Below are 19,455 nucleotides of genomic sequence, written 5' to 3' on the forward strand. Positions count from 1 at the left end.
ACCACCTTCCCATCAGCAGCCATTTTGACATGAAGCAGTCTGTAAGCACAGGTGTTACTAATGCTACTAATTAAGGTTCTGTTCCATTTAGTGTCACAGTAGCAGCACCCTGACTCTGTTTGACCTGAATGGAACAGAGCCTTCATGAGTAGCATTGGTAACACCTCTACAGGACTGTGAAATAAAGCTCAGTGCAGTGGGAAAGAGGCATTTTAAAAATACACTGAAAATGCTCCAAGAAATAAAAACAGTGTTATTTCAACCTCTTTATTCAAAAAGGCATGTTTCATTCTCACACCTGCATCCAGATCATTACAATTGATGGAAGAAACCTTGACTTAGAAAATCAAAAACGAAATAAAATCCTTGCATTTCTTGATAGGACGCTACGCTCGCTTTAGTCACCGCAGCCTCCATCGTCCATGTAATAAATACACTCACCGACTCTGTCGAGCTCTGGAAACGATATGATTTCTTTTTTTGTAAATTTTTTTTTTTTTCCTGTTAAGGCCAGTGCTATCCTCTCCACCTGGATTTGCAAAAGTTGGCGTTCTTCTGACAAAAAGCTCACACAGAATCACTAGTTCCTTGGAATATCTTCAAGAAACAAGAATAAGGCGGATTAAATCATAGGGAAACAGGGAACAAATTATACCTTCAAATCAAAATATATCACATACGATGATAAGAAATAGCCACTTTTATGCCACCGGTTGCATGACAGAACTATAGATGAGAAAACGGTGGAAATCAGAGCGAAGCACTAGAGTGTAATGTTTTAACCCTCTGCAAGTCAACAAAGCCTCCTCCTGCTGACAGCTCAGAGGAATTCATGAGGGAATAAGCAGCGGGAGCAGAGTGTTTGATGCTGTTACTGTATGTGAAGGGAGAAGCAGTCTGCTATGTACAGAGTGCAGTGGGACATTTGACAGGAGATCAAAGGGAATCAGGTGGACTGGTGACACACTAACAGCAGACACTGCTCCTGACGCGCTGCTGCTTTCCAGTCACATTGGTTTGAATGCTCCTGGGCGCCGGCAGCTGAAGGGGTTTCAGATTTGAGTGAAGGGGTGCTACACATCTAATGGCTTTTTAATGATCACGCTGGCAGACGTGACAGACATCCCGTTAGCATATGCTGCTAGCAACAAAAAGCAAGCACGTGGGCCCCGTTACTTTAAAGTGGTAGTGACTCGCAAATCTCAGTCCAGATTGCAGCCAGAGCTATCATTAAAAAAAAGAAAAAAGACACACAGACACACACACACACACACACACACACACAGACACACACACACACACACACACTTCACTGCTTCTTTAAACATTCACTTTCTCCCCCTGAAGCTCAGAAACATGCGTGCACTGCTTGTGTGTGAGCAACATATTAATTCAAGAATCAAGTGATAAAATGGAGAGCTGGGTTCATGGCTTCCCTAAAGCATCTTAAACAAAGCTAATGTGAATACACGGAGGGTCTCGGGTAGGCCTGCTCAACGACGTTTGAATGATACTGATAGAAGGTTTTACAGGAGAAATCTGGTTTATTACAACTTGGGTCTTTGTCATAGTTCTATCCATCCTTTCTATCAGTTATGGTAATATTGTACTCTTTTAAGTCATTGCTGAGATACGTTGGTGACGTCACTGCAACAAAGTGTCAGAGAGCAAGAAACACGAGTTCAACTGTGGCGAATAGAGTGGATCAAAGTTGAACCAGGAAGTAAATCTGTTCCAGTTGCGTTTGTCTAACCTGCTGACTGCTGGTGTTTCTGGGCCGGTCTGACTTGTTTTTACTGCTGTCGCTGTGTTCTGAGGTCTCAGTAATTACCTGGAGTGAGGGCTTGTGTCCACATAGTGTTCTTTACTGAGCGGCATGCGGTCACCTACAGAAAAAGTCTTTTCAGACAGGAGGTGGTGTCATCGCTGTCGCTCATTTTCAGGCAACTGATAATATTATAGAAGGGGGACTTGTCACCCAGGTAACCAATAAAATGGAGAAGCTTGTAGCCGTGTGTCTGTTCTGAGCTCTATGATATGTCAGACAGAAAAAAACTATTCAGAGTCTGTGGCTGGATTTATGGCGGCGCTAGTTTCTCTGTCCTCTGCTCGTCCGACCGATACAGTCAGTGCAGTTTGCAGCCAACGGGTATTTGTTTTGAAATAAGAAAAACTAAATTTGGGAACAAGCTGTTTGCTGACTACCATTTACAAATGGATAGAAAACAGAAAACAGCTTGTTTCCTGATTTTGGTTTCCTCACTGGGCTGCCGTGGACACTGAACCGGGTGAAGTTGAACCGGGGAGTTGACTACAGCTCAAGTAAAATGTAGAAATAGCAGAAAAGTGATATTTCCGCCTGTTTTGTCTGCAGTTGTTTGTTAAGCTAATGGCCAATTGTTAGGATCTGTCAGAATATTGTATTATTGTCCCTCCCAGCCCTCCCCTGCATCCTGCCAGCGCTTTTCTGTCAGAAGAAAAACACAAACACACCTTGTGGACACAAGCCCTACAATGTGATAATAGAAACTACAAAAACATAAGACCAAGTGGTAATGAAGTGGATTTTCCATTAAGTAGGTGTGGTTCTAAGCTGATATGTCCTGTCAGTGCAGCAGTGAGGTTGTGTGAAGAGAAATGGCTTCTCCTGGTTGGCACATACGAGTACATGCACTCCTGTTAATAACGGATTCTAAGGAGAGTGTAAAGGAAATGAAACACATAAAAACAGACCGCTGAGTACGTTCCAACACCTGGACCTTCCAGAAGCATCTAAGCACAATCTCACACCTCTGAAAGCTGCTGTAACTGTTTCCTGTTTCTCTCCTTTCCCATCAAACCGATTATTTATCAAGAACTGAATAAACTCCAACGAGGGGAAAACACCATGTGGGTCGACCTGTCATTGGTCTAGGGTTGCGGAGTTGGATTGGGGGCATGATAGGAAAGTGGTGTATCTTCTGAATGATGCAATACATAGAGCAGTCCCAAGCGGAGTCCCTGGATTAGGGACAGCTAATCTCTCTTGCTCCCTCTCTCTCTCTCTCTCTCTCCTATCACGTTCAAGTACAAAAAGAAAAGCGGGTCAAAGGTCACAGTTCCTCAGGTTAAAACCAGCGTGGGGAGGGTCTCGGATTAGCCCAACATCTCCCGTTCTCTGCCTCCTTGACCCCCCCCGCTTATCCAGGTCAAAGGTCAGTTGGGGTTCAACGCGTTCTCCTAGGTGATGGTAAGATTTGCAGCCTTTGACCTCCGGGTGAGGACTCGCGGGATGACAGGGGTCTGGAGAACCTCTGGTGTTCCTTATTCATCTTGATTGGTGGATTTACTGTTGCTGCTCGGTTTTTGTTGAAAGTTTTGTGTTTAAGATTTCTCCTCTCTCCCGTCCACAATGTGCCTCTGTCGGTGGTAGACTTTCTATAAAGATTTCTTGGTCAGTTTCTTGCCCTTCTTGAGGGAAAGCTTGTTCCTGATGTATCCACGCTTCCTCTTGGCTGTCTGCAGAGGGGAACAGGACCAAAAACATACTGGAGTAAAAATCAAGTACTCTTCAGTAACCACTTCAGTTGTTCACAAAAATATCTGTACTGGGATCACACCAAACACACCAAACGTTTGGTAAAAATAAAAGAGCTAGTGAAAGAAATCTGAAAAGCATTTTCACTTTCAAGACAGTCCCTAACTTCAGCTTGTTAGATTCTTGCCTACTGCCAGGTCAACATCAGATGACGAGGTTCAAAAATCAGCTTTGAAACAGCAGTTTGGAGGTTGGAGGTTGTTCAGCACTCATTACCTAATCATATCTGAATAATGTACTCACACAGTGCTCATAAGGCTGTAAGTACGCAGGCTGCGGAGTTAAATTGTTTCCTATTTGTCTGTTTTTAGGATTGGGGCTGAAAAGTGACCGGATTCTGACTTCCTACTCGTACATCTCACAGTTAAACCAGCCACACATTGAGCCACTCTGAAACTAATCACAAGCATTGTGTAGAAGGCCCGGTGGAATAGGCAGAGAAACTAGACAGTCCAGTGTTTGAAGTCCCAGCTTACCTTTTTGGTGGTGTACTTCTGCTTAGTGGCATCAGTGCTCCGCAGCTTGTGCTCTACGCGGTCTCTGTTCTCCAGCTTTTTGACCTTATAAATCCTGACCAACCAGTGCTCTGAAGTGAAGGCTTCCTCCAGGTGCTTCAGCTTTATGTCCTTGTTGCCAATCTCGGCGTTGCGTGTTCGGTCGAAGCCTGGTGGCGTCCGGAAGTCCAGCTAAACAGAAATGAGGACCGATGAAGTTGTTAATGTCTAAAATCCTGTTTGTGCCTTTGAGACCAGCTCGTTGTAATAACACAGTGGTCTTTGCATTCAGTTCTTGTGTCAGTTCGCTGCAGGACGATTATTAATGTTGACATACCTGCATTTCTCCAAAGCGGTAGTAAGACATTTTGTACATAAGGCAGTTGAGCAGGGTGGGGGAACCAGCTTTGTCCACTCTGAACTCTCCCTGCGGGGTAAAGTAGTCGCTTTCCTGGGTTGACAGGTAAGACAGGGAGACAGATGGAGGGAGAATAAGTGAACTTGCACACACTTTGACTTTTTGCAGGGAAACAACTAAAAGCACACTTGGTTACTGATCCTCGATTTTCCTTTGTCAGAGAGCACATCAAACATTCATATGATTCCACTTTGCAGGCCTAGCTCTACCTCTGCAGTAAATATTTAACCACTGCAGTACGCTCACCTTCTAATGCTCTCCTGTTACCCGCTAAAGTGCCTGAAATACAGTATGTGTGACGTCTCTCTCACCCTGATGTCCCTGGGGTGCTCCCCCTCTGCGATGCGCACCATCCACAGGAACTTGTTGATGTCATCGCCTGAATAACCAATCACCCCTCCGAAGATGATCAGGACGTAGTCAACATCCAGTGACCTCATGATTTCATACGCTGCAGTCTCATTGGAAGACATGGCTTTGCCCACCTGTAGGGACACCAAGACATTTCCGTTCAGGAAAACTCACAAATAAAACTACATAAAGATTAAAGGGGAACTCATATCATACACCAAGATCAGTTTAGTACTACTCAGCCTGTGAAAACATATCTGTGTTTGGACAAAGACACACTACTACAGAGGACATGTTGTTATTTGCTGCTGCTTTGTTCATTTATCTAATCAGAATCAGAATCGGGTTTATTGCCAAGTAAGTTTTTACATGTACATGGAATTTGTCTTGGTGCATTGGTGCATAAAAATCACACAAAAATAAAGTACTTTTCTAAAATATAAATAAAGATAAAGACAGAAAGAATTGTACAGGAAAGATATTTACAATGTGCAGGATAGAAAATGAGAAAATGAGAGTCTTCTCTTTATGAAAATGTAGCACTGAATCCGTGGAGAGCCCCTTAAAGACATACTCGAGTGCAGTGCAGTGATACCACATTATGTCCACTTGGTGGTGCAATACACCATGGCAACAAATGAAAACATACCCACATAGGAACAGTTCAACTCTGTAACCATGCAGAGCGGAGGCAAAGAAAAGTCTCCAGTTGTAAGAAGCACACAGAAACAAACAAGGCTATAACACTAACAGTCACTGATTTCCATGGGAGTCTTAGTTAGCCAAGTTACTGGCTATAATTTATATTTTTATAACAACTATGTCTCAAATGACAATGTGAAAACTATGACAATGCTCCCCTCAGCTTGTCTGGCAGACACAGTTAAAGACTAGCTGGGCAACACAGTGGAGCACTTAGCAGTCAGAGACAGACATTTCCCTCAGGAGTTTGTGTAAACCAACAACAGAACCACAAAGACAGTGAATATTGGACTTGGATTCATCAGGCGACCAGAAACAGTCCATATGATGATAATGTTGCTCTGTAACTGCTGGATTGCTCCCATATCAACTGAAAAGGTAATGATATGTCAGTGTTGTGTTCATTCCTTTTTTTCCTGCCCTGAAGTGGCGACAGAAATGTGGTATTACTGGTTTAAAACTAATTTGTTCCAGCAGGGTTTGGATTTTTTTTTGTACAATTATAATCTTCACACCTTCACGTGGAAACATCCCTTATAACCCTGTTAGGGTTATTTTCTCAGACATGACAAAGCTCATCACCACAGTAGACATTATACAGCTGATCTCACAGGCGGAGTAGTACTCCCCCTGATCCTCAGGTGTATCAGTGCAGTGCCCCTTTAATTAACTGCTATAGTTAAATCAGTTTTCATGAAAGTTCAATGTGGTCAGTTTCAGTTACAGCAGCTCTCACCAGGGCTATGTGACTGTTGTTCCACGTGTTGTTGTCCACCAGCGTGGTTCTGTTCGCCATGCCTGCTATCTGGTAGCCGTAGTCCCACCAGGACATCACTCTGGCATGCTCGTCTGTGTTCTGCCTCAGCCAATAGTAGGCCTCCCTGAAGTCATCCAGGATGTTACGGGAGCTGGTGGAGAAAGTTATAGATTGGTAGGGTGACGACACAGTGGGAATTGTGAGGCAAGTCACAGATTTTAGAATATTAATATTAGACCTCCACCCCAATACAATGCAGATGGATGGGCTGCAGCCTATATCTGAAGTGACTGTTATAAACATTTCTTGTTGGAAATATCCCAATCATGTTTTTAAAATCCTGATCCTTTAATTAAGTATCTGCTGATGCAAAGTCTGATCTGATAATTATTATATTTTTGTTAAAAGTCCATTTAAGTTTGGAAAGCTATTTAAATATGTTTACCGGCAGAATAGCTCAGTTTGAAGACTGCATTACAGTTTCCGTTTGATGGTGCTCTATTATATGTGTTATATTACGCTGCAGTATTTTGTGATATCTGTGGAGGGGAGTGTCAGTGTGGATCTGCTGTGGCAGAAGCAGTTTAGAAAGGATTTAGAGAGCCTTTCTTCATCTTCAGTTGTTTAAAACCAACAGCAGATTTTTAGAATTAGCTGTAAACTGCAAAATAACACGGACAAAGATGCAAAACCATCTGCCATAGCCTGTGACCAGGGACCCAAAGTCTCACTGTACCGAAAGAGACTATTTCTTCAGTAGAAAGTGATGACAACACGGTCCGTGGATTAATGGGAACACCGTTTCTGGAAAGATGCTACTGTGGAATTTTTTAAATGTCATTTTTTAGTGCTGTGAGCACTGCAGACAAAACTCCACTGTACTAGCGTGGAGGCAGGGATCTCAGAGGTGCGTTCAGCATGTCAAAACCTGGCCAAAGAAAACAAAAACTACCTGCACGGCTACAAGAGGGGGGTGAAAATATAAAACCCTTCCTAAGTCCCGCCCCTTTTGAAACCTCGGTCAACAGTCTCCTTTCCTGTATGTAGACATGCTATGTGCTAGGCTGCTCTATGTTGAAAAGACAACTACATTTTGAAGATGGTTACAAGATAAAAGACACATATCACATCTTAATTTAGCTAATGTTAGCTAAATGCGACCTAACTAGCTAGCTAACGTACACCAATTGTTAGCTAGCCTTTTGCTATCACATTGGCTATCGGATGTAACTAGTTAGCCAACGATCAATGTAGATTAGGTAGCTAGCTAACAATTGATCTTTTAACGTTTTTCAAAATGTGGTTGTCTTTTCAACATATTGTAGCCTAGCACATAGCATATCTCAGTACAGGAAAGCAGAAAGTTGACCGCGGTTCTGGTTGAGGCTTGCTCAACTGTTATTGGAGCACAGAGCAAAGAGGGGCGGGTCTTAGTAAAGCTTAACTGTTGTAATTTGGGTGAGCTGACCCTCTACAGAGCTGCATCCCTACTATCACATTGGTATGACTGTCAGAGGGTCTAAACATTGTTCCACTGGTGTGTGTGAATCATACAACAGACTCTGAGTCCTTATAGTCATGAAAATGTGCAAACGTAAAGACAGTGTCCTATTATCAGTTTTCATCCATCCATTCTGGTAAAAGCTTAGTTTATATGACACTGTGCTGTTATTCTCACCCATCATGGTTGTATGATGCCAGTACGACACTGGGGCTGGAGTAGGCGTTGCTGGTGACCCAGGTGCAGTGGACGGCAAACATCATGAGCAGCATCAACATCAGCATGGTGACTATGGACTTGATGTTGGGGCCCAGGCCCTCCTCGGCCTTCTCCTGCTCTGAGACGTGTTTGCGCACCTTACCAGCCTGCAGGGGACAGCACACACCGACAGGACGCCATTTATAAAGGTTACAGAAACTAACAAGACAGGAGCGCTGTAGAAATGAACTGATAATGTACTGGAAGACTGTTAATTGTGCCCGCTGAGAGAGTTCTCAGACAGAGAATTAGCTGTTGTAGCTGTTTTATGGTGGCCCTTCAGGAGACCTCTGATAGGTTGGTAATGCATTATTCCCACTGAATCCATTTGGCAGAAAAGCAGCAGAAGGATGGCAAAAACATTGGACTGCAGCGCTATTTGGTTTCCCCCAGGAAGGAGGAGGAGGAGGAGAGTAATGAGGATGCAGCTTGAGTTTTTGTTTTATCACAGAAACCAGAACACATTATTTCCAATCTTTGGGGTTTTTTAAAACTCTGAGATCCATCCAACAAAGCAAGTGCTGTTCAGATGGGTTTAGAAAATGATTTTTAAAAACTTTTTTATAATAGTAATATGTTATGCATTTATTTTAAGTCCACATATTGTGAACTTTTGGTTAGAGGTTAGAAGATGGCAAGCTCTCACCACCCACAAACAAATGTTTGATGTGATGTGAACAGGAAAGAAAGTCTGACAATTGAGCTGTAACTGAATAACTTTTGTATTTTGTCCAAAATTGCACAGTTCATAGGACCTTCTCTCACTTAAACAAGTCTCAAAACAAAAAAAGTGCACAGGTTAGGCTACCGGAAAGAGCTTTTTTGTACAAATAAAGTTCACCAGTCATGACCGTTCAAGATGAAACAACCCGATCCTGGCCCATCAATTGGTGTCATTTTTCTTGGCCATTTTGGGGCAGCGGAACAAGTTGATAATGCAACAATGACATATTAATACATTATTAAGTTGTTAGCAAACTATTTCTTTAGCCTTCACCTGGAGTTGTGTTTCTGGCTACTTGGTTAAAGCCTATTAATTATGATCTGTTATTGTCACAACAAATTCCTAAGAAAAATATCTGACTCTTTACTATTAATGCGAAATGAAAACAATAAGCTGCAAGACGCTAAAATGCTCCATAGAGCTGAAAGTGATAATTCTCTGAGGGTTTGTCACTACAATTATCTGATCTGATCCACTGTCAATATGAAAATACTGATGCTTTAAAGAATGTTTTGGTATTGTGTGTGCAGGCTATGGGAGTTATTTATGTTGTATATTGTGTTTGTAATGAAAAGAGTTTTGTATTTAAGACATAGTTATGTAACAGCATTACTTTAGAAATAACCAATGAGCAATTCATTTGATAAACAACACATTCTATAGTTCAATGCGCATCAACCAACATGACTGATCCTTAATGACACACACATTGTGAGGACCTTGCTAACCTTGTCGTAGAGGTTTCCAGCGTTCTTCCTGTCGTCCTCATCGCTGCTGTCCTCTGCAGGCGGGCTCTGCCTCTTCATGTCGTCTCCCAGGTAGTGTTCAAAGACGCTGGAGAAAGCCACCGCCGACAGCATGCACACCACCGGGGTCAGAGTCAGCATCAAACGTACCATTACGCCGGCAAAATATACGGCGCTGATGGCATACAGTGCCACTAGTGTGAGAAAAGCAGAGAGAGAGAGATAAGGAGGTTATAGGTGACCAGGGTTTTATGATCCAAGCTTGATGAGTAGGATTCAATTTGGAAACTTAATTTATTCAATTTACTTCAATTTAATGCTGTCGAGTCACATTACAGGTACATTGCCTCTCTACTCTGTTGTCTGACAGTGACCTGAAATTCATGCCTTTCTTTCCTCTGTACTAATACTACCCCACTGCTGGGGGTAGATCTTACAGGCAGGTGGAAATAGGGTCGAAACTAAGGGTGTAGGAAACTAGATACACTTAAATATCACAATATTATGTCTTGTGATACTATATTGACTATATTAAAAACACTATTGTGTTTTAATTAATAGTTTACATGCAAAGATTGCAATATATTGAATTGTAACTGCTATATTGTGACACATATTGTATCAACAGACTCTTACCAATACACAGCCCTGGTTGAAACGGAGAGAAAAGTACACCACATAATCAAACACAAAGCCAAATGTGTTTGTCTGTGTATGTGCGCTGCATTAATAAAGTGTTTGCAGCTGAACTGAGATCAAAGAGCCTCAGAGGAAAGAGTAGGAGGCAACAGGTAGAGAGCCAGAAGGAGATGAACACAAAAAAATTGACTGAGATAGAGTGGAGCAGAAGTAAACAGGAAAGCGGTGCAGAGGGGAGAAGGCAGCAGAAGACTGAAGAGGACTGTTGGCGAGTAGAGCCTGACCCCGAGATAATCAGCCAATTTTAGCTCATCGTAGAAGAAAGTGCAGAACACAAATGTCAAATGTTGAGAGGTTTTTAACGGCTATTTTTGGTGGAAAAAGTTTTCCAGGGGTTTGCATTGAACAGACAGGACCGAAAAATTAACGATCAATTAAACCAGACATAAATTAGTCATTAGAATCCCATCAAAGCTTCATGTTAGCCTTAAAATACAGGCTTCCCCACACCACACAACTTGATTTAATGTTCAGTAGATTATCAGGGTTCTGATTTAAAGACACAATTCTTCATGGGCTGCATTTTTCTTTCATTCTTCTTATCTCAGCTTACATAGATTTTGGTTTAGTTGATATTTATTGATGTACATCAATTCAATTTCCACTGAAGCTTATGGTTTAAAACTGTATATTGCTGTGCAGAGACTAAACAGATAGTGTCATACAAAGATAATGAGGCAGAAGGAAAAACAGAAACTGAAATGCGAGAGATGGAATTAATATGAAATGGTATGTGTGATAACACAAGTTATTTACAGACACCACTGCTACAGCTCACTGCTGTGGACACAACTAAAAAATAGCTCTATGAAGGATGCCGCTGACAAATAGGTTATGAACAAATATGGCAGACAGATGTGAGAGACAGTGGTCTGATAGCTACTTCAGCACTGTCACAACAGTTATAATACTGCACATTGAGGCCATGCACTCACAGGGATGTTTCCATTCCACGGGGAAAAGGTGTTGAGAGACTTTATATAATACAGTGCTACAAACACAACTCAAAGAGTATATAGTATTTATTACAGCCTGACTGCTGTCAAAAAACTGCAAGCAACCCAAATACAACATAAGTATTTCATTTGTGATGAGAAAAAACTGAGAAAAAGGGATGCTCACATATATTAAAAATTAGCCTATACTTTGTTCTAATCAATCAAACAATCTATATTATCATAAATGATATAAGATGTAATTAAAATAAAGTAGTGTGTTGTGAGGGCAAGCAGTATTTTGAAATTTGAATGATTTTCTACAGTACCATGGTGACATGCACACACACACCGATACTGATAAACACCTGTCACATACTGGCAGGTAATATGGACCATGCTGTATGTGTATGCATGTATCACTCAGCCTCTACAATATATATGCATAATAAAACAACAATAATAACTCTTAGGAATATAAGCTCTTAAAAACATACATTTCTTTCTATGGAAAGAGATTTTCTTAGTGCCATGTGGGATAATAGAAAAACAGTTCAGTCCATTAAGACATCAGTTTATGAGAGGTAACTTAATAATAGTGCACAGTGCAAGTTCTTCCAGGACTGCCAATGTGCACACAGTCAAGAAAATGTGTCGGCAGATACAAAAGACCAATTTGACACCGTTTCTTTTCCCTGTGTCTACTTTTATCACAGTGCAGCTTTATTGGACAGCGTGCGGTACGCTGAGTCAAGATAAGGTACAGCCTTAATGAGATGTCTGAGGTCTGGGCTGGTTTCACAAACCGTAACAAGACAAACAAACAGAGAAGGAAAGGGTAACAGAAGGAGCCTGAGAGCTACTAGACTCCCGTCACTGGCTGATGTGCAAGATCACAATATTCACACGCTCACTAACAGGACAAATCACACAATGATAATCTGTCAGTGATATCCTTAGAGCCAGAAAGTTTCGTGGGATACCAACTGTTTGACTTCAGTGCTAACGCCAAGCTGTATCACAGTTATCACAGAAAAAGAAAAAACTAAGTTTAGGGCTCAACAGTAAGGACTGCCAGGGGCAAGTTAAGTACCACGCTGGTCTAGTAAATCTTGTCTTGTCATTTTCCTGTATCTTTTTGCTTCAGACTCGACGTTATAATCTGAAGTCATATGAGCTGACCTACTGGAACTCTGCACCGCTGCTACAGCTCTAACCAGAGTTAAAATACTGGGATTTGATAAAATGGCAAAGAGCATCTTTAAATAGAGACTGGGGTATGATCTCCCCTCCATACTTCTGTCTCGTGATAAAAAATGAGCTAAATCAAGGACAACTGGTCAAACTCCATCAGGTAAGGAAGAGCAGAGGAGGCCCTGAACGCCCTGGAAAAGCTAATAAGTGGACCCTGAGATGAAGTTTGTGTTATTGTCAAACTATGGTTTGCAAGGATCAATGACCTTTATGTGTAATATACAGTATGTTATTAAAGTAAGGTCTCCATTGTTATAATGTCAGCTCCACATTACTTATACTGGGCCTTTAATAATAAAGAATTTCATCATTAAAAGTACAAAAGACAAATGTGTCACTGATGCAAATGCAGGTTTCCCACTCTTTTTGAGAAATCATTTTCCAGGACATTTTCCAGGAGTTTTCTTGACAGTAGAGAGTACTTGCCCACAAACGGTCATGTTATTTACCGGTAGCCCTTCAGCATTTATTAAGCACTCTGCGTTAGCTCGCTTTAGTGGCGTGCGTTGCTGTTGTCACCACAGCAGATTTTTCCGCTGTGGTCTCAGCAGAGCGGTCTCCAGCGAATTGACAAACTGGATCATTAAAAGGCTGTATGCATATAGATATAACCATGTACACCGTTTCCACTGGGCTTTCCTGAGAAATCTGTTCATTGCTAAGGCAAAACTTACATTATTTCTAGGTTATTTGGTTATTTTATTTAATTTCCAAGTGTTTCCATGACTGGAAAACTAGTCTCTAAATGTTGTGGGTTTTCCAGGATGCATGGGAACCCTGATATAGAACCTGATATTTATCAATCAAGCGCCAAAGCTTGAGGGACAACAACATAAAGCCATTATAATACTAGTGAAAGCCTTCTTCCTACTTATTGTGGGCACTTTATTGATAGTGATGGTACTCTAAAGCTTATTGTCTCCAGCTCCACCACAACAATTCCATCAACACTCGACAGTCTGAGTTTCATGACCTCTGTCAGTAACAGTGTCCTAAGTTTAAAAAAAAAACGTATTCTATGATACGGCTCTTACCAAAGACACGTTCATCATTGATGTTCTTAATGCAGAACCAGAGGCCTGCTGGGAAGGTGCAGACGAGGATGTGGAGGTCAAAGAAGAAGGACACCCAGGTGGTGGGCTGGTGCTCAGATACCGATGCTATAATGGGAATGTGGATCTTAGCATAGCTGTAGAAACCACAGAAAACAGAGAGAAGTGAGACACCACAGAAGGTTTGGTTAGGCAAGTACATTTTATTTACACAACGCAATATCACAAATTTGCCTCAAGGGCATTTTAGGAAGAGAAAAAGCAGGTCTTTATAATATAGTATCAAACAAACCCTTTTCTTTAAGATAAGAGCTTAATAGCTCATTGTATTTGCTTTAATTTCCACTTGACTCATTCTAAAATGAACCACCCCAACTGACAGTAGAGCTGTGAGATCTTACTCAGAGTAGGATGTCGAAGAAAGTCAAATTTGGCTGCTGTCAGTTATGTTGGGTCCGAGGATGACCTCATTACTTTTACTGCACTGCAGCAAAACTCAACTACCTTTAAAAGAAATACTCAGGCGTGTGCACAAACACACAAACATATGTGCACATAGACTCTGTGAGAGTTTTACAGCTGATGCTGCATTCTGGCAGCTCTCTGTAAGCCCTGATCTGGGAGGGGAGAAAGTGAGTATTATCTGTTCAGGATTTTATGATGGGCCTGAGTGACGGGCTGACTCACTCACTGTTTGACCGTAAAAACATTGTGGCTGCCACACAGATGCAAAGGCAAAGCTGAAGTACTTGGTTGTGCATTTGATTTGTCTCTTAGATGTGCCTCAAACCATTGTTGATTGAAAAATTAAAAGGGAAGATAATCTTTTGTAACAACTTTCTCCCATGTACAAGACAAAAAAAATCATTATCCTCTTGACCTTTTATTAAACACATGCTCTAAAGCTGAATACATTAAAAGTTGGACCTCATAGTAAATCAGCCAACAGATGAGCTGGAATAAATCTTTGATGAAACTTGCTCCCACCCCGCCACTTTCTGTCTCGTACAGTTTAACAGATTTAAAGGTAAATGTGCTACTGTACATAATTTAAATCCAATTAGTTATCAGTACTGCAGTCAGGTATTCCAGTAAATCCAGTGTAAAATAATTGTCATCAATTGTGATAACTTACCCAGTATCCCAGAGGGAGTAGAAGCGCCCACTCCATGGAGCAATGTACCCTGAAGGAGAAACACACATAAACCATATGGACTCAGTATGTACTTCTTAGTCCAATTAAACAAACACGCGTCTAACCATCACCGACCTGTGTACACACACTGCTGTGGACTGTCAATGATCTGTGAGTTCTGTCATGCCTCGGTGCAACGTGTAATTGCTCTGCAGCAATCCTTGTGCATATATCGATCATATCATTATCATATGGGCGTGTTGCTGTGCTGCACACATGATGAGTGGCTGTAATGAGCTCTCTCTGGCCTGCTGTCCACTCAGCTCGGCAGTGCGACGATAAATGAGAACACAGAAACTAATTGCCGCTGTTAGATAGCCGGCAGGTAGTCCTATCATACATAGAAGATAGATGTGGGGTGTCAGTAGATGGCTGGTTCTAATCATAGCCAGCTATCACTTTACATGTAGCATTTCACTGGCTTAGATAAGAGGTTTAATTACTATGACCACACTCATGCAAATGTCTCTTGTAATGTGGAGACCCAACAATATAATGGCTTCAGGTCATTTTAGGTAAACAGCAACAAAGCAGTGTAACTTATACATAAAGCAATGGAATACAACATCGACATCAAAATGCTACTTCATTACTTTAAAGGTTGAGGTTGTTGATATTGAAAAGACAAAAACCTACAATGAGCTGATCCTACTAACAAGTCTGCATCCAAAGCCTGATACATCTTATTCCTCGGAGCTCCACTGCTGTCCAACAACTACTTAAAAATACATCAATGAGCCACACTTTTCCCAATTATTCAGGGCTCTCTAAAGATATAGTCTCAGTTTAGAACTCATTTTAAATACAAACAAGCTCTTATTATCTCCCCTATTCTGGCAAATGTCAATTTTGCTCTTTCTTCTAATCAGTTGTGAAACAGGAGAGGGATCAAGGGTGTGAAGGAGCTTTTTAAGGACGGGAACTTTTTTCCTTGTGAACAGTTAAAGGGAGGACTTTACTATTCCCTTGTAAATAAATAGATTGGCCGGTTACAATTACTTTTATCATCAATATGCATTAGCCATGGGTTGCTGCAGTTTAAGGTTTTGCATAGGTCTATGTGTGAGTAAACTGGCTAAAGAGCTTTAGACCTTAGACCTTTAGATCTGCATCAGGTGCAGTCGAGACCAGCTAGCCCCAGTCGCATTATCTCATTTTGGACAGGTATATTTAATAGCTTTTATGTGTAATACGGTTATTGATCCTAACCCATTGACTGCATTGTTTGGTGTAGTCCCACAGGAGAGACAATAACAACGGTGCAAAATAAACTGGCTTAATCCAAACACTGCTGCCTTGCTTTATACAGTGCATTTTACCTGACTGTAAGTGTTAGCAACCTATTCATTCTCACTCCATTGTTGATTCCAGCTTGGCTGTATAAAACTGGTCTATTATCTCTGATAAAGTAAGGGCTCCATCATGAAAATTGCTGTTATCAATGACTGTGAATGTTTCAATGTCTAAAATCACTCATTCATTCCACTGTCATCCTCTCCACAACAATGATTTTTCATAACCACAGTTATGTACTGTGTAACAAAACCTTACTTCCTAATACCAATCTGATCCCCATTCTTTTAAAGCTTCACTCATAAATTCGGGCACCCAGAGCAGTTCTTTTTAATCATGTAGCAGCAGTCAATGTAAAATCAAACAAACAATCTGACCTAAAACACAGTGAAAATGGGAAAGCTGTTATGTACACAGCTGTGTATGAATGTTTCTTTTCTCCTTTGACATCAAACTGAAAATGCAAATCCATATTAGTCTTTATGTTTGCACGGCTAACACTCCAGCTTGACTGACGGTGGAACCAAGAGACTGTCCAGCTTTACTGTAGCCTGTTTGCACAGTAATGATGTGCTATGCATATTTAGCTTTATATTGCGTAAAAATGTACAAAATAAACAAGAATGTTGTCGCATCACTTTCAAGTTTAAATGAGTTGTTTTTCCCTGTGAAGAAAAAGTATTTCAGAGCTATTCAATGGACCAAAGACCATGTGAACCAACCTGTGTATGTCAGATAGATGACAGAGAGAAAAACCACTCCAGCAGCCACAGAGACTCCCAGAAAAAACAAAGTCTGGAACTCCTGCCTGGTCAGTCTGTCCTTGAGGTACTGCAAGAAGGCATAGACCTGAAGCAGCACAAACACACCTGCAGAGATACAGCACAAATACAATATGAAACACCATACCAGTGTGATCATAATATTAGATATTTGTTTACAAAAACAGTGATAAGAAACTTTAAACCAAAATAACCAAGTTTGGCTCTTTGTCCTAAATTGTGTTTCTAATGTACAGTTAATCAGTTATTGAAGCATATTTAAAAAGGTAAAGGTATCACATCTACTTTTCCTACAATGTTTCAGTTCTGTGCATGTGCACGAATGGTTTAGGGAATCATTGTCCTCCACAGCAACACTGGCACAGTCAAGCTGCTGTGGGCGCTGACATTATGAGAACTGTCTCCGGTGAATGGTCCAATATTAACTCATCATCATTACATACTCTGGTTTCAGGGCTCAAACACAGATTGTGTTTAAAGAACTCATTTTATAGCAGATATCCATATGGTCCTCACTGGAATTAAAAAAAAATGATACATTGATGCCTTAAAAGGACAGGTTCACATTCTTATAACAGAACTGTCATGCATGTATTTAGCAATAACAAGAAAGAACTTACATGTCCATACGTACATGAACTACTTTATTAATTACTAAAAAAAGATTTGCATTGAAGATTTACTCCATATGCCTGCAGTAAACACACATTATTGGCTTCCAATGCTATTTTCCACTTTCCACCCAGACCACAGGTTATCGGTTACTGACCTGCTGCGGCCATGTGTTCACTGGTCCTGATTGGCTGAAAGCCCACAAAGGGGATCTGCATGGACAAGACCAGGCCGATGATGTAGAAGGTGCTGTAGGCTGGAGGGAGAAACAACCAGTTAAGACCAGTTAAAGACAAGCCACTACTTATTTATTACACATTATTATTATTATTATTATTATTATTATTATTATTACTACTTACACATTCAACCTAGGGCTCTGTATTGGCAAGAATTGGACAATGCGATACGTATGACGATAGAGAGGTTATGATTCAATATACTGCAATACTGTAAGCAAGGCAATATATTCTGATTAAAAAAAATATAACATTTTAGGAAAACGTTAATAGTATGAAGAACACACTACCATCTGCATGGAAAAATAACATTACAACACTACTACCTAATGGTTTAAACTAAAAAACAGAGTGTTTTTGAGAATCGATACAACACCAAAAAACAAAATATCATGATAAGTAAGTCGATATTTTCTTACACCTCTGCAACCCTCACCACTAAGTTTCAGTTACTGATGGGCTGGAGTGCCACAGACAGGGTAGGAAGGTCCCAAAGTTTTGAGAGATGGACTAACACATTGTTGATTGTGATCTTTTCTTGGGATTTGTTCATTTTTACAATATTACTAAATTGAAAATGATGTCGGTAATTTAATACATTCTACAAAAGATCAGGATCTGGGAAGGATGTGAAAGATAGCACATGCAAACACTGCTCCTCCTGTACATTTCTGACTCTTCAAAATACGTCCTCACAAAGTCCTTGATGCACTACACAAGAACAAAATGCCTTTTGAGCCTAAATCATGACTGACAGTCTAAGAACGATTAAGCTTCAGAGTTCAAACGATTTACACACACGAGAGCAGCAGCACAACCAGACAACAGGCTCGCTGTGAACACTCCAACTAAACCTGAAAAACTGTTTCAAACAAGCCCTCAGGGGTCAGAAACACTGAAACAAAGCCTCAATAACAAAAGCTCCCAAACAAGCTCTGCTGGTCCGATACTGCCAAAGTACAGCCAGTAAAACACAACGGTTAGTTCTCCTCAACAAGCCGCAGAGCCGTACTAGAAACGCAAGCTGAGAAGTGTAGACATCACGAAATGGCTAGAAATCATATAATTAACTCGACAAGTCTGACCATATGTGTGTCTATATGTTGTATTTACTACAATGCTTCATTACAACAAAAGGAATTATGACTACTAATTATGTTATCACAGCTCTTTTAGGTATCTAACCTACCAGGTCTCTCTCTTTCAATGACTGCAAAATAAGTAGGTGGGAGGCAGAATCAAGAAGTAGAAGGTTCCTCTTCACTCAGAGACTGTTTTACTATTCAACAGCTGAAATTTCCTCAAAATGTACAGTTCATCATTAGATTTTTTTGTGCTGAACAATCTTATTTTTAATTAACTGGTGCATTAAAAAGCAACATTTAAAAGGAATTATCATTCCATGTTGAGAAAAAGGATGGATGATGTGGTCGACACTGCAATAAGAGCGAGGACTCTAAACTCCACTCTTTGCTCTTCAACTGTGGCTGCGCTTAAAAATAAATTGGTAAGGCATCAGATCACACTGAAGGGAATCATGTGTGTGTGTGGGTGTGAGGTGGGGGGGGAAAAAGTATTCGCAAATTTGTGTCTGGGCATAGAATCAAACCTCAACTCTCTCCACTGCTGTCTTCACAGGCAGACATGATTATTATTGGTATTACACCAAAAGATGTGTGCCTTGCTGTGAAAATAGCCTGCTGTTCTGTTGGAGCAACACATACTTTCAAATTATTTTGGATCATTATTAGCTCAATGCCTTGACAAGACTGGAGGGAACAAAGGGGAAAGAAAGTCTGCTATCCAATCAGAGTGTATGTGTATTCACTGCTTCCTCTGCAGTCCTTCAGAGAAGACGGTCATGAA

General features: G+C 40.9%; 1 protein-coding gene across 1 annotated transcript in view; it reads right to left on the reverse strand.

The window, feature by feature from the left end:
* Positions 1-253: 253 nt before the first annotated feature.
* The window catches only part of LOC127367673 (dolichyl-diphosphooligosaccharide--protein glycosyltransferase subunit STT3B), a 63,307-nt gene continuing 44,105 nt past the window's right edge, over positions 254-19,455 (reverse strand). The window contains exons 6-16 of the mRNA XM_051407700.1: positions 17,508-17,606; positions 16,679-16,825; positions 14,604-14,652; positions 13,451-13,605; positions 9,511-9,722; positions 7,978-8,165; positions 6,279-6,450; positions 4,801-4,974; positions 4,409-4,522; positions 4,054-4,263; positions 254-3,498 (exon numbers count right to left, since the gene is read on the reverse strand). Of these exons, the coding sequence (XP_051263660.1) occupies positions 3,418-3,498; positions 4,054-4,263; positions 4,409-4,522; positions 4,801-4,974; positions 6,279-6,450; positions 7,978-8,165; positions 9,511-9,722; positions 13,451-13,605; positions 14,604-14,652; positions 16,679-16,825; positions 17,508-17,606 (1,601 nt within the window). The 3' untranslated portion in view covers positions 254-3,417. The remainder of the gene's footprint in view (positions 3,499-4,053; positions 4,264-4,408; positions 4,523-4,800; positions 4,975-6,278; positions 6,451-7,977; positions 8,166-9,510; positions 9,723-13,450; positions 13,606-14,603; positions 14,653-16,678; positions 16,826-17,507; positions 17,607-19,455) is intronic.

The sequence above is a fragment of the Dicentrarchus labrax genome, unplaced genomic scaffold (assembly GCF_905237075.1).
Source record: "Dicentrarchus labrax unplaced genomic scaffold, dlabrax2021, whole genome shotgun sequence".
NCBI lineage: Eukaryota > Metazoa > Chordata > Actinopteri > Moronidae > Dicentrarchus > Dicentrarchus labrax.